The sequence below is a fragment of the Cydia amplana genome, chromosome 1 (genome assembly GCF_948474715.1).
Source record: "Cydia amplana chromosome 1, ilCydAmpl1.1, whole genome shotgun sequence".
In the NCBI taxonomy this organism is placed as follows: Eukaryota; Metazoa; Arthropoda; class Insecta; order Lepidoptera; family Tortricidae; genus Cydia; species Cydia amplana.
In genome coordinates, this window is record NC_086069.1 from 25,027,236 (window position 1) to 25,054,197 (window position 26,962).

A 26,962-nucleotide genomic window follows, 5' to 3' on the forward strand; every position below is an offset into this window, starting at 1 on the left:
CATTCCCACGGCTGGGTAATGACCTCCTCTCACGCTCGAGATGGATTGGGCTACAGTCCCCACGGTGGCCCAAAGCGGGTAAACTTGACATATGTATACATCTTTGAATTTCTTCGCCGATGTAGATACAGGTTTCCCCACGATGTTTTCATTCATCAAAAATTTTGCGGCAATATCAAATGACATTTCGTACTAAACTTTCAAAAACATATTGGATTTTATGATTTTTACTAACGTAAATGTCGGAATAAGTTGATTGTTTTACACTAATAAATAACTTTATTACTGATGTTAACTTTTTGTTCTAATGTCATTTACGTTCGAATTGGCTTGTAAGTTAATGTACTCATTATATTTATACTGTTATTTAGAGCACGTGACTGTATTAGCATGCCAAGCACGCTGAAGAAACCCGCGTCATATTTTTATTCAAGGCATGTTAAACGTTAGTATGTTTGTACGTTTATGAAAATGTAGGTAAGAGTATTTTCACGAGTCACAATACTTCTCTTTCGTAGGTATCTATAGTATAAGTTCCAAACTTTCATGAGAAGGACCATAGTGCATAACGCTTACTACATTACTACTCTACTATTGAATAGTTTTGTTGATTATATAAAGATATGAATTGAAATTTTATTCATTTTCAGGCAATGACAACTTTGCTATTAGTTAGCCAGTAACATAAATAGATAAATATACAAAAAACATAAAATCGTTACTCTTTATTTTATTATGATGTAATGCCGATGTGTTTCCGTTTCATCGTTAATATCATGATAGTAGTTAACATAACATTAGGTCAATCCATATAGGTAGTTCCTATGCTTAAACCTTCGTGTCATTTCCTAATTCTATCATTTCGTCGACGTGCTCAATTAGAGTTAATAGTTATTAAGTTGACCCACTTCAGTCATTAATCCACTGGGACTCGGCATCCATAACTTGTCGTATTTTTGAATTAGGTGAGTAAGTATATTTATTTATTTTTTATAAACTTTGTTGCACATAATATATACAACACTGTACACTGTACAAATGGCGGACTTAATGCCAAATGGCATTCACTACCAGAGACATCATATCATTACAATACATTTGTATTGTATTGTAATAATATACTGACCTCTTTATTGCACTCTTTATTACCTATTCGCATTCGCACATGTATCGTACAACGTTTTACAAAACATATGGCCCTTAAAATTTTCGACAGAGTTACGTAATGTGCTAATTATCACACTAGTGCGGTAAAGTAGCATAATATGTACTGTAAAAACTGTAATAGGTACCTGATTAATTAAGTTGAAAATACACTTATAATAATACGGTTTACAATACATCGGATCAAGCACGTCCACTCCATAACTAACTACCTACTTACTCCATGAAAATATTTCCTTGCCGTCCTTTAGCTGGTGGTTTCAAAAGTAAGAAATGCATACAATATTTCTTAAGATTTGCACATTCAAGCTGCTGCGATCCTTAATGTCGTCGTCGTCTCACTTTTTACTTCCCTTTTTCTTGGTATTATATTGTGACTGATTTGAGTAAAGCATAAGGTGCATAATCTTTTTTTTTTTTAATTAAAATCATGGCGTTGGGTAACAGGTAACTACCTTGATACGATTCCACTGCAGTTTTTCGAAAGTCCCTTTAGCTATGGAAAAAACGAACTACTGCCGTATTCGAACTTCAAGATATTCACAAGAGACGACACGTACTAGATCCATTCTAGATACGTTATAGGTAGTTTAGATTTCAACTAGTTCTCTTTTGCAGCGCAATTCCGGCAACCAATATCACTTTTACGATAGATCGTGTTAGATATCTATTAGATGTGAATTAGATCTCTAAGTAATATCTTGTGGAAATCGTTCAAGAGTATCTCCAGAATCGCGGAAATGTCAAATTTTACAGGTTAGATTTTAAACATATCGTTATCGTATCTTGGCGATGTCTAAAAGATATCTATTACAAAATCCGAATCGGGCCCCTAGTTTATGTTAACTTACGTAAGTGCCGTTACGGGATAGGTAAGTAAGTTAAGTATAATATTAGAAAACTTCATAACATAATACGTATAAGTGTAAAGTCCTACCAAATGATTTTTTGATAATACACTTAATCATTAACAAAGAAGCTATTTGATCTTTCAATATTGTCACACTAATAGGTACTAATATCAAATCGATCCCGTATTTTTGAAATTCACAAATCGCTTTAAGGTAAAAGGCTTTAAGGACAGAATTCAATTTTGTTGATCGTATCTACTACCAGAGCGCCCGCAGAGAACTTAAGGGATATTTTAAAATTCCGGAATTAATTATTCCGGTCAGTGAGCGGCGGCCATGTTCCGGAATCGGACGGAACAGTTTGTTTCTGTTTACGGTAATGTCCTCTTTTATCTTCAGACCGCCCTTTTTTTTGGTTAAGCTCCGTTGATTTATGATAATCAATAAGGTACGTGAACAAATTCGGTCGGGTCAGTATATTATGTTAAGTATTTAAGGCCGTGCATCGAAAAATAACAGGATCTTAGAAAGGTGGCAGTGGCTAGCCCCGGAAACAAACAGTAGTGATTTTCGGATATATGTTTCTTGACTATATGATAAGACATTTCGTAGTAGTCGAAAAACGAATGCTTAAAATTTTCTCGATAGAAAATAAATCCAAACTTACGTGTTCATTTTTCGGTTTTAGCTTCGTGCAACTAGAAAACACATCTACCTAATCTGTACCTAATCTAAATCAGTATTTAATTATTTATCAATAATTTCACCATCAAATAAAAATCTTTCATTACAAGATTAAGAAATAGTAAAAAATTACTTATTATTCTGGCTATGGTGATTGCACACAGCGCGCTAAAACCCTATCCTTGATTTTAAATTTGAGAAATGTTGCTATCTTTAACATTTTGTAGGGAAAAAACTACTTAATTTGAAATTGAATGAGGTTTGTTCTCAGGCCAAAACATTACCTAGCTGTATGTTACTTATATATAAGAACGAAGAATGCTATTCATTAGTTATTATTTATTGCCGGAAAAATACCTCATCACTTCCCAAACGATTCGTAGATGAATTAAGTCGACTCTTAAAGATACTTTAAGTGGTATTGATATTTCTATTTTTCAACAAACATTCAACCTGTTATGCGTTGGTGTCATATTGATGGAAGAAAAACATTACGTTGGAGTAAGACTTCTGACGATTTTGCCCAATTTCATAATAATAGGGCCATAGTTTCATCCAATGATCTTGTTAGATCCTTAGTTATTCTTTCTTCTATCTAGTTAATAAGAGAATAAGGGTTGCTAAAAGCAGCAACACACTGTTAAGAGACAGTTAAGAGTTGCTTATAGCTATTGAATTCTCTAAAACTTTCATTTTATGCCATCTTTAGATTTTTTGATAGTCCTATACTTCATAATTAAGTTTTTTATTTGGTACTAAGTGGTACTAATAAAATACCCTTTAATAAGGAACAATGTATTATTTGTTTCAACTAGGTATCATATGATAAGCAGTTTGATGAAATGATGATCTCACTAGATCTCTAAATAATGTGTAATAATTAAAATTATATTCATATTGGAAATAGACAGTTACTCATACCGAACTAAAACGGTAGGTATTTTAAAATGAAATCAAAAATCATTGCTTTCATTGTTCCCATACAAAGCCAAATCAAACTTTGAATACTTATCTCTAAACATCTACAAGTAAAATTATCATTGAAGAAGTTTGTGCAGCGTAATAATAATTGGAAATTAAACGAACTTACCTGTAAGTGAAGTTCATTTCAATTATATTAGCTGCACAAACTTCGAAATGATAATCCCTCCCGCCCAGTACCCGCGTTGTCCTGAGACAACCAGGGATTCTAATAGTGGAAAATCCCTGTCAAAGTTTTAGACAATTTTGGCTTTGCCGAGTTGGCCAAGCTGTTATATCTGTTGGCATATTCACTGCCAGCGCGAGCTACGAGCGAAGCTGATAATATGTGTTTTCCGCTTTGTAGCGCCAAGCGCCTAAGAAAAGAGAACCCGCCTAGCGGGTCTCTGGCAGTGAAAGTGTTTTGACTTGGCTTGTTACTCTAAACTAAATGACGTTTGACAGAAGCGTCACGCGTGGGTTGCGTGACGTGCGTTCGGAAGTCTGAATTTGAGAAAAACTTTCTCTCTCTAAATAGCATGGCCGGAGGCGGCATGATGCGCCTACTACAAGTAAAATTATCATTTCGAAGTTTGTGCAGCTAATATAATTGAAATGAACTTCACTTACAGGTAAGTTCGTTTAATTTCCAATTAATACCCACCTATACAACAATGAATACGAGTACAGTCAGCTGCACACCGAAGGCCGTTTTGCGGTAGATCATGTTAGATCTTATTTGTAGAGCCATAAGAGCGTGTCACATATTTTTGCGGCCGTCGAAGAGTAACATATTATTGCAGGTGACTGTACCTATGAAAAATTCGAGGGTTAAAAAGCATTTCAACCAAAGCATTTATAATAATAACGACCATGGACGCCTGCAACCCCAGGGTTATTGTAACCCCATAACAATAAGGTTGAAATTTGCATTTAGTGACCGCAAAGTCAGGTGAGCGTAATCAAGTAAATCTGTTTTCATCATATTTTATCAAAAATAATCTCTTTTCTGTTCTTGTGCTATTTTCTTATTATCAATACTCTTAACTTATATGCTATATACGCTGCTGCTTCTATGATGTTAACATCTTCCAAAACAACAATAAATATGCAGGTTTATGAATTAATTATTTTATTGTTTGCTATAATGAACAAGTAACAACGCCATCTGTTTCAATTTTTTCCGAATTTAAGTTTCTGGCCGACCGCAGCGACCACGTATAATGGTAGTTAACTTCTGTAACGTTAGATGGTGCTAAAAGGTCACACAAACTTCACGTGCGGCGCGAAGCGTTTCCATGTGTGCGTGTTAGCGGGGAGGGAAGAACTAGCGGGCGTGGTTTACGAAGCGCCAGACGCGGCTGCAGTAGGCCCTTAATGTGAAGAAACTCAACAGTAGGTAACCATTGTTCTCCGATATTTACCCTGAATTTTTATTTTATTATAAGTATTTAATAATATATGGTCCAATAGGAAGAGAGGTTGTTTGGTAACATGGTAGGTACTTATAAATTGTACCTACATCAGATATGTGTTATTATTTTAAGGCTTGAAGCAATAAGTTTCTCACAACGTAAGTATATTGCAAAACTGTATGTTATTTTTTACATTTGGGTCACTAAGTCATTATTTGTACTTGTAAATTGTATTCAGTATTCATGGTTGTTTGACTAGTTTGTTGCAATGTGCACGAAATATTTATGTTTCTTAAAGTAAAACCTGGTCATTAACTGAGGCGCAGAAATCCCGGCTCAAGGTTTGCCAAAGGGCAATGGAGCGAAGTATCCTGGGTGTCCGAAGGTCTGACAGGGTGAGGAACACAGAGCTTCGCTCCAAAACCCGAGTCGTCGATGTTGGGGTGAAGACCGCCAGGCTAAAGTGGGACTGGGCTGGACATGTCTGCCGGATGCATGTTGACAGATGGGCCAAAATAGCCACTAGCTGGCATCCCCAGTGTAGTGCCTCGCAGAGGCAGACCGAGAAAGAGATGGCGGGACGACTTGGATGCATTCCAGCGGGATTGGCGGGATCTTGCTCAGAACAGGGAGGATTGGAAAAGGAGAGGGGAGGTCTTTGCCCAGCAGTGGGACACACACATAGGCTAATAAAAAAAAAAAAAGTAAAATCATTCCAAATATCATCGGTCGTCGTTTGGCTACACCATATGGGTCAGTCTTCCGTACTCCGTACCCCGTTCCGTAAGTATGGTGATAGGTACTTATAGTCAAGGATGTTTTTCTGAGCAATTTTGTAAATTACGCATTAAAAAAGCTGCTGTAACGCCGTGTCATTCCACATAATTGTACTTTGTATAAACTGATGTTTTACTTGGACGTTAAGCCTTCGCATTAGGAGCCTTAGTCGCGCAGAATTCACGTTGTTTTAAACCTTGGTTTATGTTGAGAACATTAAACTCCTCGTATCCTAACGTAGGTAATAATTCCGTACTGTTATGATCGCGGGCTCTATGGGTTTATTATGGGATCCTGCTGAGGTATGTTTACGTACGTGGTCGAACGTGCGGCGCATATTGTGAAAGTTGACTTATAAAAAACAGTAGGGGACAGAGAGATAGTTGAATAGGGTTATCTCCTGAAATATTCATATAACTACACACAAAGTAAAACTCACTTAAGATTATTCTGAAAAAACGTGACCTCTATAATTTCAGAGCAAAGAAAGAACCAACACTCAACACGTTGAATTCTGAACAAAACCGAGCTCTATCGTATAAATTTATAATTTCGATACACAGCACATAAACTATAGAGGTTGATCGGTATCTACATAAGGTAATACTAATTTTTACATGAGCTTCGATAAACTAACTTAGGGTCGGTTACACCAAACCGTCTATCATCGTTAAAACGTTCGCAAAATTTTGTTGTGTGAGAAGTTTTAAAGTTCACGGCTAATTCATTTCATTCAGAGAGTCCGTCAAGTGAGGTTGGTGCAACTGGGCACTGTTCTGTGTTATTCCTAAATTACGGAGCAGGGAAGGTAAACATGCATGCAAGACGAACATAATATTGTATCGGAGTGTACGTAATGAACACACCTAAAAGGCCGCTCAGGGCGGTAATGGCGTGGGCGAGGTAATTTCCCGGCCGCCCTGGCACCACACCGCGTAAAACTTGAGTCTTGAGAAATATTGCTGGTCCTCTAAAATAACTTACAATTATTTTTACAACTATTCGTGTTAATTGAAAAATAACATTAGACTGTAACTATCATAATATGTAGTAGGAATTTCAGTCTGATACATTAATTGCCGTTGGCATTTTTAGTTGCCATATCACATTGATATCATAATTGACCTAGCGGCGTCACGCTTGATTCTAGACTTAGACGTGCATTCATTTGATACCACATTTTGTTTCTGAATATACCTAAGTCTCCTGGATTACGTGATAAGACCCCGTTTTGATTTGATAATATGAGTTCAGTGATTGATTCGAAATTCGAGTCGCGTGTGTAGCGGACGTAACAGGCCAATATCATATTACAGTCCAAAAAATAGTCTACTATGAAACTTTGTTATTATTTTATAAACAAGTTTAATATCCCACAATCATAATACGATATTAATACAATAACATAAGCACAGAATAAATAATATTACTAGAGTACTACTGTACAGAAAGAACACTTCCTAGAAAACTTCCTTCAGCGATTCAGGGACGAATGCTGCTGACACTTTCCAATGTATGGCATCCCTTTCGGCAATTTAAGGTTGTCAAAATTGCTAATATAAAAACCCTAATAATTGCTCGGAGCAATGCTGAGCCGAATATAGCCGAGTTTGCCCGAAATGAGGAGTGTCTCCCCGCTGATATAAGTAGTACCGTTTTTGACCGAGCGAGAGTGAAGGTTTCCGTTTCAGCTTGGGCAAAAATGCTTCGGTCTATAATAAAAAGAACATTTAAAAGGTAGGTAATCCAAAGAGTGTTATTGGAAAAGAGCTGAGCATTAAATTTCAGTGTTCGGAAGTCGGCTCGACCTGTTACGCCCTCCGCAGTAACGCGCGCGGCACATGCAAGCCAGGAATGACCTAGAATTAAATGCAAGCACGTTGCCATAGTGTACAGTCACCTGCAATAATATGTTACTCTCCGAAGGCCGCAAAAACATGTGACACGCTCTTATGGCTCTACAAATAAGATTGTGTCAGATATTTTTGCGGCCTTCGTTGTGTAACATATTATAGCAGCAGGCTAGCAGGTGACTACTAGAACTAGTAACACAATATTCGAGTCATGGGAAAATAACAAAAATCTATGATTCTGTAAATAATTTTTGAATTGTTTTGAAAGTATGTAAGCCAAAAATTTACCAAAACTATTTAATTTTTTATTTAAAGATATAAAAATATCTAAAACATTACTTTTTTACATAAAAAATTATGTTGAAGTTGATCTCACTGATATCACTGACAAGGGCTCCATATTATAAAGTCATGATAAAGGTATTTCTGTCTACCATATCACTGTTTTTAGGGTTCCGTACCCAAAGGATAAAAAACGGGACCCTATTACTAAGACTTCGCTGTTCGTCCGTCCGTTCGTCTGTCACCGGGCTGTATCTCATGAACCGCGATAGCTAGACAGTTGAAATTTTCACAAATGATGTATCTCTGTTGCCGCTATAACAACAAATACTAAAAATAAAATAAATATTTAAGGGGGGCTCCCATACAACAAACACGATTTTTTTGCTCTATTTTTTATTGATGGTGCCGTGGTGCGGAACCCTCCGTGCGCGAGTCCGACTCGCACTTGGCCGGTTTTTTTTTTATTACTACTAAATCCTATTCTAAATTGTTGGAACGACTTGATTACAAATATTGTACCTATGATAAAATTAAAAACAAAAGGTACCGTAAAATGGGGTGAGTAGGGTCAAAACTGAAATTCAAACCTCGATAACATTTTATTTTTCATCTCAGCAGCTCGAACAAGGGTACTTTGCTACTTAAAAACAGTGAGCAAAATCGCATTTTGCTCACTGAGTGAGACAAAATGAGCATAATGCGATTTTGCTCACTCAGTGAGCAAAATGCGATTTTGCTCACTGTTTTTAAGCAGCAAAGTACCTTTGTTCGAGCTGTTGAGGTGAAAACTTAATTGTTGGTATATCTTAAGAAAACATGAGTGAATAGGTAAGTGATGAAGAAGGAATACATTTTTCGGGTTCTCTAATATGTTCTCACTGCTGAGGTGAAAAGTTTTGTGAACTACACGAGATCAAAGTTATTTACATCTCGTGCGCTTTTGAGTCCCTTACTACGCTCAAGATTCTAAATTAGATTCACTCGCTACGCTCTTGAATCTAGTATAAAATCTTTCGCTTGTACGGGACTCAAAATAAGCACTCGAAGAAATATCAAACTTTGATCTCTTGTTGTACAAATAACTATTTACATATGAATACTGAATGGTGTATATAATAAGTGTTCCGGACGTTTGTATTTTAGTTTTTATTTTATTTTGGGTAGTTCCATTTCATAACTTTGACGATAAAGAGGAAAACCCACCTCACCCCGTACTCCCCGTAGTGCCTCGTATTTGGGGTGAGAGGGGTTTTCATACAAAGGTGATTTTGGAAGATTGTTGGATCCATTTTTTTTATTATGCGTATTACTATAGCTCCATTTTAAATTGGAATACATTATTTTTGTAGCAGTAGCCTTAAAATCCCTTCTCACCCCCCTCTCAAACCTTCTCTCCCCATTCATAACCCACCTCTCCCCGCGAAACCTACTCACCCCGTTTTACAGTAATGCAGGTAGTTAATAGCTTACTTAAAATAAGTATGCTGGGGACAGGGACAGGATTGTCATGGGACAGGATTAGCATTTTAACGTAATCAGAATAGGCCTACTTGTTTATTTTCTTATCGCCTTCAGCGTATTCCATTAACGCGGGCGCTAACGTAATGTGCTCCTTGCTCGGTATATAATCTGCTTTACCTGCGGGCTCAGCACGGTTCCATTTTTATCGACTATCACTATGCCCATCACTTTCCACTTACATACTTGTTAGAACGTGACAGGCATGGTGACAAACGATAAAAATGCGACCGTGCTACTAGGGCTGTTATGTCTACTTTGTTACCTTTATGTCCTTTATTAAAATGTACCTACATCACAGGGCCACTTGCACCATTCACTAACCCGGGGTTAACCGGTTAAACCTGGAGTTACCATGGTTACCGTTAACGATTTAACCAGTTAACCGCGGGTTAGTGTGATCGTGCAAGTGACGCTTATAGTCCTTTGCGCATAATAGGCTAGCCTGATATTAGCAAATTAAATAAATAAATAATGTTTTCACTACACCAGCTCGTGAAGGCTCTCTTTTTACTTCAAAAACGGATAAAAAAGTTGCATTTTATCCACATGTGCAAATTTTGAGTAGGTAGTTTGCTCATGTTGGCTGATAGAATTGACTTTTAAGTAATGATTTTGAATGAGAAATATTTAATAACGTTCATTTGAACTTGATTAGTGTTACGGGTTCAGCGGGGAGCCCTATAGTGGTATAAAATAAAATAAGGAATTACTGTATTTAAGGGTATATTTCTTTCACCTTACAATTTGCTACGCCAGCTTAGCGGTAGGATTAGGTTAGGTAATAACTAATAATGGTAGTAAACTAGCTCAGTCTTAATTTAAATTTAGAGCACAGGGGGTGAGTCTGTGTTTCAGGATGCTGGAAGACCTCGGTAAACTATTTGGTAAAGGTAATTAAATGTTGGGCGCCTTAATAAAATATATTATAGGGAACACTCTGACCTCGGGTTAAAAAAAAAAGCACGAGAGTTGGGCCCTGCAGCCGCGTGGTGGTGAGCTCAACCACCCCGGTGCCACAGCAGCCGCCTCCGAACGTCCATGCCAGTTAAGTGGTCAAGGGCAGCACCAGCTCAGCGCGGCCTGGAGCACAACCTCGCTCATGCCGACGCCCTTGACTAACTAGGGAACTGAAGGGGTAAACGAAACCTCCTCTTGAAAGCCCTGGAAATAATTTAAAAACAATAAGTATGAGGCTTTGCCGTACCTCGACGAGGGTTAAAATTCGCAAGAACGGTTGAGCAACTTACCCAATGCAGAAAAGAAGCCGGCTTTGTAAATCCGTGCCTTCATGTCTATGCATGGGGCCTTCAGAGGTTATGATAAGTAGAACATAATATTCTCCCTGAAAATAAGTAATAAAACAATAAGCACTGAACACGTCTCGAACAATTTGATACGTAGATCAAGAAAAATATTTACGATTAAGCGGTTTAAGCCGCGATTTAAAAAACAATGTGGCACACTGGCCTTTGAAGAAAACGGAATCCTCTCGCTACAACATCTCATCCGAAATGCCGATGACAGCTGACAGATCGAATCACAGATACTCCCACCGCTGCGTCTCGTTGCGCGTACGACGCAGATACAGCGACCGAAACTCGTTTCAATAAAAAAAATAATTTCCAAAAAAGGAAAGAAGAAAGTTATAAAATATTTAATTGTGTTTTAATATTTGTAAATTAATAAAAGTAAACCTTTTATTGAAGAAAAATCAGACGGCGAGCTACTCACGCCCTCTGTCGATATTTTCAGCAACTAATTAGCTTTCGGACCGACGTTAATACGATCAATGCAAGTATTACCATTGCTTAACGCTAGATGGCCTTTGAGGTCTAAAAAAATATTGTTACAGTACATCCCTTCCCGAATAAAATTTTGACGTAGGCAAAATTTTGAGCTGGTCTCCAGCTCCAAACATCTATCTGCAGAAAATAAAAAATAATAAAAAAAATAAAAAAACAACCACCCAAATCGAACCCACGCACTAAACCACAAACTGAATTTATAAGACTTGACGTTCGCAAGTAAAGCACTAAGCTACATTACTACGAAACGTCGCATCGCGTATATTTCTTGGTGACATAACGAACGGCCCAAGCCGCGGGTTATGCGTCCAAGATATACAGCGGAAGACGGCATATAGCCAAGTGAAATTAAACTACTTAACTAAGATCGGTGACTGCTACTTTACACTATTTAAGTAACGCGCGCTTATCAGGCCGTGCCTTAAGTCGACACAGGTCTGGACGCTAATACCTATAAGACAATACCACAACACAACGATACGTTAACCAGCTGTGTCTGAACGACAGGCAGACGGTAACGTTCGAAACAACACGAGACACAAGGAAGTCGACTGTACAGACTCCATTTCCGGCAATGCAAGTCTGTCAGTCTGATACACAAAAATCCGATGTTTGCGGATAACGCTTTAAGGCGTGTACCACAGAACAACCCCCTAACATCAACATTAACGTTCACGCATATGATTTAAGTCATACCGCAAAGCGTTAACACGGAATACGACACTGCTATTAAGAGCTTGACGGTTTAAAATCCGCCAAAAAACCCGACCAGCCAGTGCCGTTTGGAATGCTGGTTTAAAGCGCCAGCACCCCGGTAAAATACGCGAAGAGACTTTTAAATCGTCCTCTCCACCCACCACTCAAACAAACCACGTGCCTGAGTTACGTTTGCTCAGACACGATCGAAAGAAAGTAATACGCGTGTTCGAAAGGTAATTTTCCCCTCCGGACACTACGTACATAAACTCCTGCCCGCAACACACAAAAAAAAAACTCCTACCGAACATCAACAACAAAAACTAACGCGCAATCACCGATAGTAAACTAATAAGGTAAATATTTACTCCATCTAAAGTAACAACGATAAGGAAAAAACTCGATTTAAGTCGAGATAATAGATAAGGAAAAGTAGGTAATAAACATAACTCCCGTACGAAATAACTCTAACATCACTACAATAAGACTCAAGTTAAAGATAACCCTCAAAGAAATGAACCCGGTTATTGTTAAATGCGCACGCTGGATTAAGTTAAACTATTAAAGAACTAAGAGGTCACCCAGTTATTTTAAAACTTAAAGGGATGTCGATTTTTTTTAAAGAATCACCCTGAATGCTCTTCACATGTTTAACTTACTGTGTTAAGGTTCCATAAGTATTTTACATGAATATATTGTGCTACCATTTACAAAACCGCAATTCACCATCGTTAAGTTAGTAATAATATATACAGCACCAATAATGTGCCTGACTGTACTTAATTATTCTCCTACGCATCTATAGTAAGTAATATTATTTAATATTAAATTAACCACCGCAACAAACAGTAATAAATTTAGTACAACATTATAAAAAAAAAAAAAACTGCTCACTGTACATCGTTCACATCAAAAAGAGAAATTCATCTTCAACTACTGAGTATAAAAAAAAATGGACAAGCTTGCGGTACTATTTAAAAGAAAATGGTAGGTATCATTTGCTTACACTTCACTTCAGTAAAGGAATAACATATAGGTTATGGTTAGCACTTTTAGCAATTAATACTTACATAAAACTGAATAATTATATTAGGTAACTCACTGAACAAGGGTAAATAATTCCAACTGACTGTACTTTTAACACGAGAAACCTCCTACAACAAAACTCCTTAGTAAATTAATTATTTTTAAACAAATATTTTAAAATTTATTTTGCCAACCATACCAATGAGGATAAATGTACACTAAAATAGGTACAGAAATACTAGTAATACACCGTTCATAACATTCTACTTGAGATTATTTAACTTGCTACCTTTATAACTGCAAGCTTTAAGATTTATAATATTACACCCTCAAAAGTACAAATAAAATATTTAGTTTTAATTACACAGTACCGCAACACTCTAAGGTAAATTAATAGGTATTTGTAATAATACAAGGATGGCTATAACTTTATAACCTCCATTATACACATCACATGGTACTTAACCGCGTTAACTACAAAAGGAAATAATTAATACAATAATGGTCTTCCAGCTTGAACACACTAGAGCCCCACGTTGGGCGCCACTGTTACGGGTTCAGCGGGGAGCCCTATAGTGGTATAAAATAAAATAAGGAATTACTGTATTTAAGGGTATATTTCTTTCACCTTACAATTTGCTACGCCAGCTTAGCGGTAGGATTAGGTTAGGTAATAACTAATAATGGTAGTAAACTAGCTCAGTCTTAATTTAAATTTAGAGCACAGGGGGTGAGTCTGTGTTTCAGGATGCTGGAAGACCTCGGTAAACTATTTGGTAAAGGTAATTAAATGTTGGGCGCCTTAATAAAATATATTATAGGGAACACTCTGACCTCGGGTTAAAAAAAAAAGCACGAGAGTTGGGCCCTGCAGCCGCGTGGTGGTGAGCTCAACCACCCCGGTGCCACAGCAGCCGCCTCCGAACGTCCATGCCAGTTAAGTGGTCAAGGGCAGCACCAGCTCAGCGCGGCCTGGAGCACAACCTCGCTCATGCCGACGCCCTTGACTAACTAGGGAACTGAAGGGGTAAACGAAACCTCCTCTTGAAAGCCCTGGAAATAATTTAAAAACAATAAGTATGAGGCTTTGCCGTACCTCGACGAGGGTTAAAATTCGCAAGAACGGTTGAGCAACTTACCCAATGCAGAAAAGAAGCCGGCTTTGTAAATCCGTGCCTTCATGTCTATGCATGGGGCCTTCAGAGGTTATGATAAGTAGAACATAATATTCTCCCTGAAAATAAGTAATAAAACAATAAGCACTGAACACGTCTCGAACAATTTGATACGTAGATCAAGAAAAATACTTACGATTAAGCGGTTTAAGCCGCGATTTAAAAAACAATGTGGCACACTGGCCTTTGAAGAAAACGGAATCCTCTCGCTACAACATCTCATCCGAAATGCCGATGACAGCTGACAGATCGAATCACAGATACTCCCACCGCTGCGTCTCGTTGCGCGTACGACGCAGATACAGCGACCGAAACTCGTTTCAATAAAAAAAATAATTTCCAAAAAAGGAAAGAAGAAAGTTATAAAATATTTAATTGTGTTTTAATATTTGTAAATTAATAAAAGTAAACCTTTTATTGAAGAAAAATCAGACGGCGAGCTACTCACGCCCTCTGTCGATATTTTCAGCAACTAATTAGCTTTCGGACCGACGTTAATACGATCAATGCAAGTATTACCATTGCTTAACGCTAGATGGCCTTTGAGGTCTAAAAAAATATTGTTACATTAGTAATGTTTTATAAATTTTATAATACGTAGTATTTTCCTCGGGTTGATGTGGTGAATAATATTATGTTTCATTCGGGAGCAAAGTTCGAAGAAAAATATTTCCTAGCATTTTGTTTCATCTACTCGTATGCTTCAAATGGCTGTGACGAACGGACTGACAGGACATCACTACAAATAGTAAGTATAAAACAAAGTCGCTTCCCGCTGTCTGTCTGTTCCTATGTATGCTTAGATCTTTAAAACTACGCACCGGATTTTGATGCGGTTTTTTTAATAGATAGAGTGATTCAAGAGGAAGGTTTATGTATAATTTGTTAACCCGTGCGAAGCCGGGGCTGGTCGCTAGTGACTGATATAACAAATTATTTAGTTGGTCACACAGACTGGTCGCTACGCAGATTGTTGGCGTGAATGCAAATGACATCTGCGCCCCGCTAACGGGAAAATAATGTTGCAAAATGCAATTCAGAAGTAATTCCACAACATTCAGCTGCATTTACTTAGTTATTATTAAGCAGCTTTGCATAAATATTAATATTTCGACTATTCAATACGGATATTTGTCGTTATAAGACCTAAATGTTGTACTAATATTTGCTACCATATTAAATTTAATTATTTAACTATTTGTCACGATACTCGCGATTTTTAAGTTTCTACCATACTTATTAAATTAGTATTTATATTGACCATATTTTCCTCGCGTTGGTGTGGTGAAATATGTTGTGTTTCATTCGGGAACAAAGTTTTTTAACCGTCGTGCCTTGAAACCCTCACAACGCTCAAGAGTCCACTTTTGGAATCACTTGCTACGCTCGTGATTCAATTTTGGAATCTATCGCTTGTTCGGACATCAATTACGAGGTGTTAAGTAAACAACAAATGTGCCCCCTTGTAAAACTATTAACTAATAATAGGTACCAGGGTACCACAATGTCTTGCAGTAACCTAATGTCAACAAATTGTAAAAGGATGCCTATTTTGACTACTGAACTCTGAAAAGTTTCAGAGAGAACTCAAAAATAAACCTTATTACCTATCAATAAAACTGGATAAAACGGCCCCTCCTGACTTTATCATGTCGAACACGAGAGTGGAACTCGTGGTCAAGTTTACGGCTCTGTAAACTTTTGATGGTTTCTCTTGTGCTGACCGTACTAATGCTGAGCTGTAAATGTTTTGTAATAAAAATGGAGGAAGCACAAAGGAATGGCTCAGCCGGACGTGAAAACTTGCTTGTTAAGATGGTACAACTGTTACATTTGCTCCGGTTTTAGTTCAGTTCAGTTTCTTTATTGGTAAAAAATATTTTACAGGTCACACAGGTACATTTGAAATATAGGTAGTTAAATACAATACTAGATAAAAATACATTGGTAAAACTTTAAAATCCTTAAATAAAGATCATGCAATAGTCGTTAATACAATTTACTTTTATTTTTTTAATAATCTCTTTCATAAAGTCATCAACAGAATAACATGCTTGGTCTAGACTCTAAAAGTAAACATTTAAGTTTTTTTGTGAATATTGAATCGCTTTATAGTCTTTCGCTACAGGACTTATTTTCTGGCTAGCTTAAGAAACATTAGAAAAAAAAACCAGACAAGTGCGAGTCGGACTCGCTCACCGAGGGTTCCGTACTTTTTAGTATTTGCTGTTATAGCGGTAACAGAAATACATCATTTGTGATTCAAGTGTCTAACCATCACGATTTATGAAATAGAGCTTGGTGACAGACAGACGGACAGTGGATTCTTATATAGTAATAGGGTCCCGTTTTTACCCTTTGGGTACGGAACCCTAAAAAGGTTTGGCGAGAGCAACTGCGCGTATTAATAATCGATCGCTGACTTTTCACACTATCGGCTCTTACAGCCATTTTCGAACTTTAAGATACGTCAAATACTAGAGATTGAAACGATATAGATTGGATATGTCAGTGTCAAACAAGTGTCAAAAGTGACGCGTTTGTTTGAAGAAACGTCACTTTTGACACTTGTTTGACACTGACATATCCATTCCATATCGTTTCAATCTCTAGTATTTGACGTATCTTAAAGTTCGAATATGGCCGTTAGGCGGTGGTCTGCAACAAACGCCGTAGGTCGCATCCGGCGTCTGCTGGAAGCTGCGTCCAGAGGACGTCAGCATTCGTACGTCGCGTACGGCGTCACGCCGGACGCGACCTACGGCGTTTGTTGCAGACCACCGCCTAAAACTTGCACATCGCTACTCGCATCTCGCTGATCCTTAGCCGTCGTATTCTCAGAGAACACGCGGCACGGCGTGCGCTATTATGACTAGGGTTCTTTTACTCCTCTGCCTATATGAGACTGGCCGCGTAGCCAACGTGCCAATCGCTTACGCTCCGTAGCGATCGAAACGCAACTGTCACTGTCGCACTAATATGGAAGAGTGATAGAGAGACACAAAGCGTTTCGCTGTCGAAGCGATAGCGATTGTCACAGCTTGGCTAGGCCGGCTGCTCTACTCTGTCCACATTACCCTACCTCATTTATAGGGCACTCAGGGCCCTAGGTCCTAGGCCTCAAAACGGGTTACTAATGGATTACCGAGTTTTTTTTGCCAGATTTTCATATCCCAAACTATGTTTCCCAAAAATATAAAAGGCAACTAATTATTTCCCAACTAAACAAATTGCATATAAATATTTACCAAAAGAACGATATCCAAAAACATATTTTGATATTTCCTTAGATTGGCAACTTTTATTTTACCAAATTTTAATTACTCTAAATTATTAGTTGCCAAAGAATATAAAAACCATAACAAAACATGACAAATGTAACAATTATAAAAAAAGTACTTAGCAAAGAATCCAAAAACCAAAATAAAACGTGACAATACGTGACGTGCGTTTTGGCAATTACTTAAATATTTACTTAATTATTTTAAATATCCACAATTTTAATTTTCGAATAGTAACGATATTCCGAATTTAACGAGTCTTGCTCCGCATCTGCTCCGGCGCTACGGGCAAAGCAGCCCATTCGCCCTTGCGTATCAAAGCGCAGGCACTAATGCTCTGCGCTTTGCTACGGCGGGCGAGGGCTGCTTCCCCTCCGCGCCTCCGGCTTTTTACATACACTCTAGCGGTAGGACAGACAAGACCACGTGGATAGTGGGGTGCTCCGATTCGGATTTTGGTTAGACTTTTAAGTCTAAGTGCGTTCAAGGTTCAAGTCTTGCACTTAATTGGTTTTGTTTGTGCACGAATGGTACGGAACACTTCGTGCGCGAGTCCGACTCGATTTTTTTTGAGTAAAGATATATTTGGACAAAATAATTTTGTTCAGTGATTTATTTGACAAAAATAAATTTGAGCGAACATTTATAGTCCAAGTAAAACATCTTGGGAAAAAACAGTTGGTTTTATAAAACTTGCAAAGTAACAGTTTGGGAAATTATCATTTGTCGGATTTTAAGTTTGTCAAATGTTTATATGGGAAAGATTGAGTTGACAAACGTGCAGTTGGCAAAATTTGGTTGGGAAACGAAATTTGGTCAAAAAAGTTTCGGTATTTTAAAAGGATCCCCCTCAAAACCAATCTGTCTACTACCCTCAAATCCTTTTGAATATTGGGGCCCCAAATCCTCTTAGCGCCACTTGCATCATCCCTAACCTGGCTTAAATAGTTAAGCCGTTAACCCAGTGTCAAATTGTACTGGTAACCATGGCAACTCCAGATTTAACCCGTTAACTCCGGATTAGTGAATGGTGCAAGTGGCACTTATTCTAAGCCAGACTTGGCCTTGGATTATGGCCCTAACCGAATGATAATTTTATTGAATTTCAGATCGCACTGGCCACAGAGAACTCCATCATCCTGCAGAACCTGGACTTCGCGGCCAGCGGCAGCTACTCCTGCGAGGTGTCCATAGACACGCCCATCTTCACCAAGGAGTCCAGCGAGAAGCAACTCACTGTTTTCCGTGAGTCTTAGCTCTGTCCCTAGGTTTTTTTTTATAGTGAAAGCTAGTAGGATTGGGCAGATGGCGCCATCAGAGCTTTCCCTGTAAATCCCTAGAATTGTGTCAAATTTTTGTTTTTTTTATGCCCTGGATGCCAGCCCTTTCAGCCAAATCTCATAAAAAAGGGGCAAGCTATGATGACGCCATCTATGCAAACCTTTGACAGTTGCCAACCGCATGGCGCTTTTCTAGATTCTACGAATTTTTATAGCATTTCTTAAGGGTACTTTGGTAAATGTATCGTCATTTATGGAATGGGGAGTTAAATATCAGAATGGAAATTTTATAACAAATCCGTATTTAAAGCCAAATTTCAATTGCTTATCGTTTTTTTTATCGTACTTGGAAAATGTAATGCTCTAGTGCAGAAACGTATCCCTTTCTGCACACTTTTTAGAACAACAATGAACCTGAAGAGCATGAGAAATGAAAAATAGTGTTTAACTCTGGTGAAAAGTAGTAAAAGGCGGCATCGTCAAACAGCGGTCTTGACATCACTACGAGAACCGGGGATAGAGCAACACTTTGATGTCTGTCATCTAGAGATCGGTTTTTGCGCGTGATCGGCGTCGCGTATTACCTAAGTCCAAAACTCTGATTATTATTGTGATTCCCTAATAAATATTGTTTAAAATGGTGCTCTGGTGTTTTTACCCTTACAGCTTCAGAAGTGCGATAGTGGATTCCCGCCTACTACGATATAATTTGTCGAAATTGACATTACGAAATTTACCGCGCGTAGTCCTTCCTTGTTTCATTGTTCTGATCGTTAATCTGATTGTAATGAGTAAATGCACCAACACCACTCATCAGTTAGGGACTTAAATATACAAAGTCCAAGATTGGTGTCAAAATCATACCTACAAGAATAACCTACAAAACTAACCTATGCCGGCTATTGGCTGCTGGCGTACCTATCATGCCATTGCCCTTGTTTTGTGTTTGATTTCAGATACCTATTTCAGTTTATGTACCTCCGTGATCATGACTGTCGAAAATAATACATATTGACTGTGTAATAAAGCTGCTGGCATGTATGTATTACAATATTCACAGCAGAAGATCACAAGACATAAGCTGACAGATACCATTAGGTACTCTTGAATTTTGATATTGGTATGAATAAAATAAATCCTTGGGATTACAGAGTAACTCAGGTAAAAGTTAACTCAGGTAAGAACTCTGTGTTGATCCAACACCTAACAATGCTCCGGGGCCATAGTGGTAAATATTCACTGCCTCACTTATATGTTGTGTTATTTTTGTAATCCATGTGCTTTCAGATACATAACATAATGTGATTAAGTATGTCTACATCACATATTAACAAAATGCTATGAACATTTTCTAAAGTTTGTGTTGTGGTGAAATTTACATTCAAGTAAAAAGCATATTATAAAACAAGTTTGGTAATGTAAATTTAGCCTTGATTGATGCTATATGTATGGTGGTATTATGCTTTCATGATTAACAATGAGTGCTATTTAATATTTTATCCTTTCAGTCAAATTAAAATAGATTACAAGTTTTCAAAAACACTGGAATATTGGTTACAACAACAATAAGGAGAAATTACTTGTTGTTTCATATGTGTGTGTGTGTGATATTACACATGCTTATTGCAACTGACATAATGCTTTGTTGGTATGTTTTTGGTTTGTGTAATTTCCAGAAATTTGACAGCAATGATTCTTGAATTGAACGACCATACCGTCGTTGAAGACACTAGAGTGGCTATCGGGTCAGGCCTCTATAATGAACCCGAATGGACATGGGTAATATTTCAAAGTTAATTGGTTATGGATGCCAGGTATATTATGTCCTAGTGCTCATAATTCATATATGGAGAAAATATGTTGATAAGTGGCTAATCTCCGATGTCATGGAAAATGAGGTATTTATTTAGAAATAAAATGTTTGTTCATGTTGTACATGTATACTAACGGTCAGTATGTGTTACATTGACTGTGTGTGGTTAGTAAAATGCGCTTTGTGAATAAGCGAAAGGTGACATTTATTTCAAGCTGGTTAGTAGTATCTGTGACAAATGTAGTCACTCCATGTATCCGGAGCCTCCTCGGACTGAATATTTTAAAAGACAGTTCATATCACATATAACCTCCTGCATCTTTGCAATTAACATTAAGCTGCAGACATACTGATAAATAAGGCAGTAAACCATTTCAGATGTTGAGAAAATTTCTGTCTGTACATATTATTGATTGGTTCTATGTATGAAAAATCTTATGAATGTTTATACAAATTAATTGCATACAGCTTATAGTATGTTGTGGTTGTTGTTTTGTTCATTGGGATGTTGGTTAAAGTTTGCATTGCAAATATTTTTCACAAAATGTCATATTATAAAATGAACCAAAGACATATATTTAAACAGACTTACCAAACTAATGAAAGTTTTATTGGCATGACATTGTCAAGTGTTTGAGTTATTGACAGTGATAATCATTTGTGTTCTAACAGTATGTTTCAGATGCATTTCATTATAACAAAACTTTATTACTGATGAAGTTTGATGAATTTCCAAGGTTAAAATCTTGTCAAAGAGATGGACATATTGAACAAGATATTTACTGAGCTGAGTATGACACTGGTAAAGCAGGTTGTTGCTAATGGTAAGCGAGGTAAATACTTTCAGGAGTCAATATGGGTATTGACGGTCTACATGATACATGTCTTTTACATACAAGTGCGACTGGACTCTAAACGTTCCAGTCCGATAAGTGTTTTATGGGTGAATATTAAACGAAGGTAAATAGCTTGGTTAAAGCTTTCCAAATAACTATTTTAACCCATTCACTGCTAATGAACATTGACCGAAGAATATCATGTCATGAGCTACTGTTTGAAGTTATTGACGGTTTTCGTCTGAACTTGTAGTGTGTTATGGTACCGTTTGCATTAATAAACAGTACACTTTTATTACTTCTGGGTTTCATAAATCAGAAGTTATAAATAATAATATGTTTCACAAATTTTGTGGGTTCACTAAGTATGTATTTCATTGTTTTGAAAAATGCATAAATTGTGGTTTATTATGTTATGAACTCATTTATCTTACAATGTGTGCTTGCATGGCATTTAACAAAATTATTTAGTTTTGTGCAGGTATAAGTTAACCTGGATGATGATGTGTTGAGTTATATACACATAAAATGCACATGCACAGCTGGAGAAAATCAACCATTTGTGTCTTGGGATTGGAAGCTTTATGGTTTAAGCATATGTGCCATGATTTGACTGATTGATCATTATCAATATACACTTCATGATGGTTGAAAAATACAATTTGTGAAACCTCGAAGGCGAACCTGGGTAAGAGAGGAACCTCGATAACATGAACTTCTGTTCAGGCTCTACTGTAGTTCAATGTTGGTATAGTAAGAGTGTTGCCTTTATTTAGGGGCACGGAAGAGGCAAGCCAAGTTGCACATGATCATTTACAATTGGTTGCATAGCAACTGCTTATTATTTTATATTTCCCATGTTAAGGGCAAATGCTGTTATTTCAGGTACCGTTTTCAGATTAAGAACTGACTACGAGTATATTCTCAGATTAGGAACTGAGATATAATTTTATGAGACACTCGGATTGAGAACTGAGTGATTATTTTATTTATATTACTTACTCTCGAGTTCGGAATCGAGTTGTGATTTTGTTTTATCCCAGATTTAGAACTGGGTTACTGTTGTCATACTTATGTGTTTTGTTAACAGGTTTGGCGACTAAAATAAACACGTTGTGCTTGATTAATTTTATTAGACACTCGGATTGAGAACTGAGTGATTATTTTATTTATATTACTTACTCTCGAGTTTGGAATCGAGTTGTGATTTTGTTTTATCCCAGATTTAGAACTGGGTTACTGTTGTCATACTTATGTGTTTTGTTAACGGGTTTGCCGACTAAAATAAACACATTGTGCTTGATTAATTTTATTAGACACTCGGATTGAGAACTGAGTGATTATTTTATTTATATTACTTACTCTCTTCAATGTCTGCTATAGAGCTTTAATTATTATGTGCTCTTTAAGAAGGGCTGTTACTTTAGTCTTGGCAAGGGATGCTATCCTTAATAGGCTACTTCCTGGCGCCGGTAATCGCAACAGAGGCTTTAAGGAGCGGCCTGTTGCTTGTCACTATCCTTGAGAGGGTGTTTGTTGCTGATATTTGCAGTGTAGGCCTTAAGAGGCGGACCATTGCATGTGATATAAGACTATCCTTCAGAGGACGGTTGTTACTGGTATTTGCAGTGTAGGCCTTAAGAGGTGGACCATTGCATGTGATATAAGACTATCCTTCAGAGGATGGTTGTTACTGGTATTTGCAGTGTAGGCTTTAAGAGGCGGACCATTGCATGTGATATAAGACTGTCCTTCAGAGGATGGTTGTTACTGGTATTTGCAGTGTAGGCTTTAAGAGGCGGACCATTGCATGTGATATAGACTATCCTTGGGAGGATGGTTGTTACTCGTATTTGCAGTGTAGGCTTTAAGAGGCGGACCATTGCATGTGATATAAGACTATCCTTAAGAGGATGGTTGTTTACTGGTATTTGCAGTGTAGGCTTTAAGAAGCGGACCATTGCATGTGATATAAGACTATCCTTAAGAGGATGGTTGTTTACTGGTATTTGCAGTGTAGGCTTTAAGAGGCGGACCATTGCATGTGATATAGACTATCCTTGGGAGGATGGTTGTTACTGGTATTTGCAGTGTAGGCTTTAAGAGGCGGACCATTGCATGTGATATAAGACTATCCTTAAGAGGATGGTTGTTTACTGGTATTTGCAGTGTAGGCTTTAAGAAGCGGACCATTGCATGTGATATAAGACTATCCTTAAGAGGATGGTTGTTTACTGGTATTTGCAGTGTAGGCTTTAAGAGGCGGACCATTGCATGTGATATAAGACTATCCTTAAGAGGATGGTTGTTTACTGGTATTTGCAGTGTAGGCTTTAAGAGGCGGACCATTGCATGTCATATAAGACTATCTTTAAGAGGATGGTTGTTACTGGTGTTTGCAGTGTAGGCCTTAAGAGGCGGACCATTGCATGTGATATAAGACTTTCCTTAAGAGGATGGTTGTTACTGGTATTTGCAGTGTAGGCCTTAAGAGGTGGACCATTGCATGTGATATAAGACTATCCTTAAGAGGATGGTTGTTACTGGTATTTGCTGCAATGCAGGCCTTAAAAGGCGGACCGTTGCATGTGAGCTTAGATTATCCTTAATAGGCTAATTTTGTTACTGGTATATCTGCAGTGCAGGCCTTAAGAGGCGGACCATTGCATGTGATACAAGACTATCTTTAACAGGCTAGTTTGTTCCTGGTATCTGCAGTGCAGGCTTTAAGAGGCGGACCATTGCATGTGATATGATATTATCCTTAAGAGGACCATGATTTTTACTACCGATAAATGTTTTATCTATATCGTATCGTACTATTTGTTGTTGACCTTGAGAGGTTGGCTTGAGACCTTGTTTACAAAAGGATATTTTAATGACCTTAAGACTGATGATCACAAGGTTACCTTGAAAGGGTTGCTTGCACTTATACCTTCTAGGGATCGCTGGCGAAGTACCGGATCCAGTAGAGTTAGAGGGAGTGCCTGTTCGAAATACCCAGTTGGAGCGAGTGCGTGCACCGGGCTCCGTGACAACCTTATCGTGAAGGGCTGACTTCTACGGTCGTTGCGCCTACAAGGGCAGTGGTGTCCTAGCCTAGGCAGCTCCGCACATGCATCCCATATTAGCCTCTCACGAGTTGTACGCATTTTTGTGCGTGCATGCGAGGGAGTCTTACATCCTACAACGGAGAAGCCAATTGTGAGTTTGTTCCAAGTCTTTGCTTTTAAAACAACACAAATAGTCATTGTTACGTTAAGCGGTCAGTATGAACGCACCGCTCAATGGAAGGTTTGGGTTAGCTGCATGGGTATACATGCTAGAAATTTATCAAAATCTAATAAATCCTTCAAAGTTATATGACGTTATTCACAAGAAAATAATTTATGTTAGATGGTGTTACAAAAAAAAGGGGGTGGTTTATCTACCTGCCGCTAGATGTCACGCTCATCGCAATATTTTATTATTTTGCATAATTAATTAATTGGTATTTATATCCTCTTGGTGTCATATGCACGTGAATTAAGCCTTTTGTGTATTTCAAGCAAGTGCTGAGCAGACTTGCATATCCTAACACCTCTCATACCACGGATTATTTGGTACCTAGCCTGGTCATGCTTTCTTACATTTGGTTCAGTCGGCTTAAGCCCTTACTCCAATTCGACTGAAATAGAACTAAATATCTTGGTGTAAGTTGACAATAACGAAATAGACCGTTTCAACGGAACTCGAGTCGAATTACTCAAAAGGACCAAGGCTTGTATATCGGCTGAGCGTAAAAGGTGCTTGTTCAATTCGCAGAATATTGAACTGGTGGAGGCTACATCCACCTGGTGAAGACCCAGCTTGCTGCGACTGCGTTGGCTGTGGCAGACTTCAGTGGCTGCACTGATGACAGTGACCTGCGGGGCGCTGGTCGGGTCAGGCGATGGCCGAGCTAAAAGGCGGCATCGTCAAACAGCGGTCTTGACATCACTACGAGAACCGGGGATAGAGCAACACTTTGATGTCTGTCATCTAGAGATCGGTTTTTGCGCGTGATCGGCGTCGCGTATTACCTAAGTCCAAAACTCTGATTATTATTGTGATTCCCTAATAAATATTGTTTAAAATGGTGCTCTGGTGTTTTTACCCTTACAGTAGTCTTCACAAACAAATCAAGTGTTTCCTTATAAGTATGTAAGTACGTACGACACGTACGTACATAAATCAATAGACGATTTACTAGGCATCCTTTTACTTTACACATAAATATAGGTGGGTACCAATAATTTAAGTATCCACAAAAATAGTTTTAGTTCGTTCATAGCGCAGAGACAAGAAAATAATGGTCTGTCAATCTCTATACAAAAATGGAGACCTAAAGAACAATAGGTATCTACTACGCGTCTTGTAATCAATCATTATTTTTGTCTCTTAACTCGTTGAACTATTCTTCGGACAAGTAGGTATATACGAGTATACTAACTAAATTAGTAACATTGTGTATTTTGTAAGTCGCTACCTAGATCAGAAGTGAACATTTAAATATAGGTAGGTAAACAATTTAGGGGGCGGCACATGTGATTAAAAGTGAAAAAAAAAAAACAAAGTTTGTACACCATTCAGCTCTTTAAATATAATATTGTGGTTGCTTAGAGCATTTTTTGATTTAGGGAATACCTTTGGAAATAATTTCACCGAAAGTACAAAATTATCCACAATCGACACACAGCTTTGGTGCACTATCAGAATAGAATAGAATTATTTTTATTTGTAAGCAAAACGAGACAAATTACAAAAAACATACAAAGATTAAAGTGCCACAAATTGGTCTTTTTTTTTTATTATTAAAAATGGGCTTACCACACATGGCCACAGACTAGCCGAGGCGAAGACGTGGCCTACGATGGAGCAAGTCTGCCCAGAAGGTGCCTGTTCACCCTTGATTTGAAGGTTGCCGGGTTATATGAGCTCGGAAATATACGCCGGCAAGGAATTCCATTCCTTGGCAGTGCGCATAAGGAAAGAGGAAGCAAAGCGCTTCGTGCGGATTCGTGGAATATCTACCAAGTAAGGATGGAAACCGGCCGTGCGTCTAAAAGTCCGATGGTAGAATGGGGACGGTGGAATAAGCTCGTGTAGCTCTTGAGCACACCCCCCGAAGTGCAATCTGTAGAACACCGATAGACTGGCGACTTTCCGCCGATGGGCCAAAGACTGAAGCTTACCCGTTAGCTTCTTGTCACGAATCATCCTCCTGGCTCTGCGCTCCACTGAGTCTAAAGCGGCGAGTTGGTATTTAGCTGAGCCGTCCCACAGGTGGCTGCAATACTCCATACACGATCGGACTTGAGCTTTATAAAGTGTTAGAAGCTGTCCAGGTGCCTCATCTCAGCAGTCTTTATTATTCATTTGTCTGTCCAACCCATCGCCGTTTGACCCGATTACATGTGTACAGATGTCTCTATCTCCTGTCTCTCTCACGCGACAGTGCGTGCGTGATAAATGACTTCAGCGGAACCTTCAGAACGCATTTAGCCCCACATGGCACGCTA

The 26,962-nt window shown here is 38.1% G+C and overlaps 1 protein-coding gene across 1 annotated transcript in view; it reads left to right on the forward strand.

Annotated features, from left to right (window-relative positions):
• LOC134649977 (uncharacterized) overlaps positions 1–26,962 on the forward strand; it is a 72,955-nt gene that overhangs the window by 2,743 nt on the left and 43,250 nt on the right. The window contains exon 2 of the mRNA XM_063504825.1: positions 18,603–18,738. Within this exon, the coding sequence (XP_063360895.1) occupies positions 18,603–18,738 (136 nt within the window). The remainder of the gene's footprint in view (positions 1–18,602; positions 18,739–26,962) is intronic.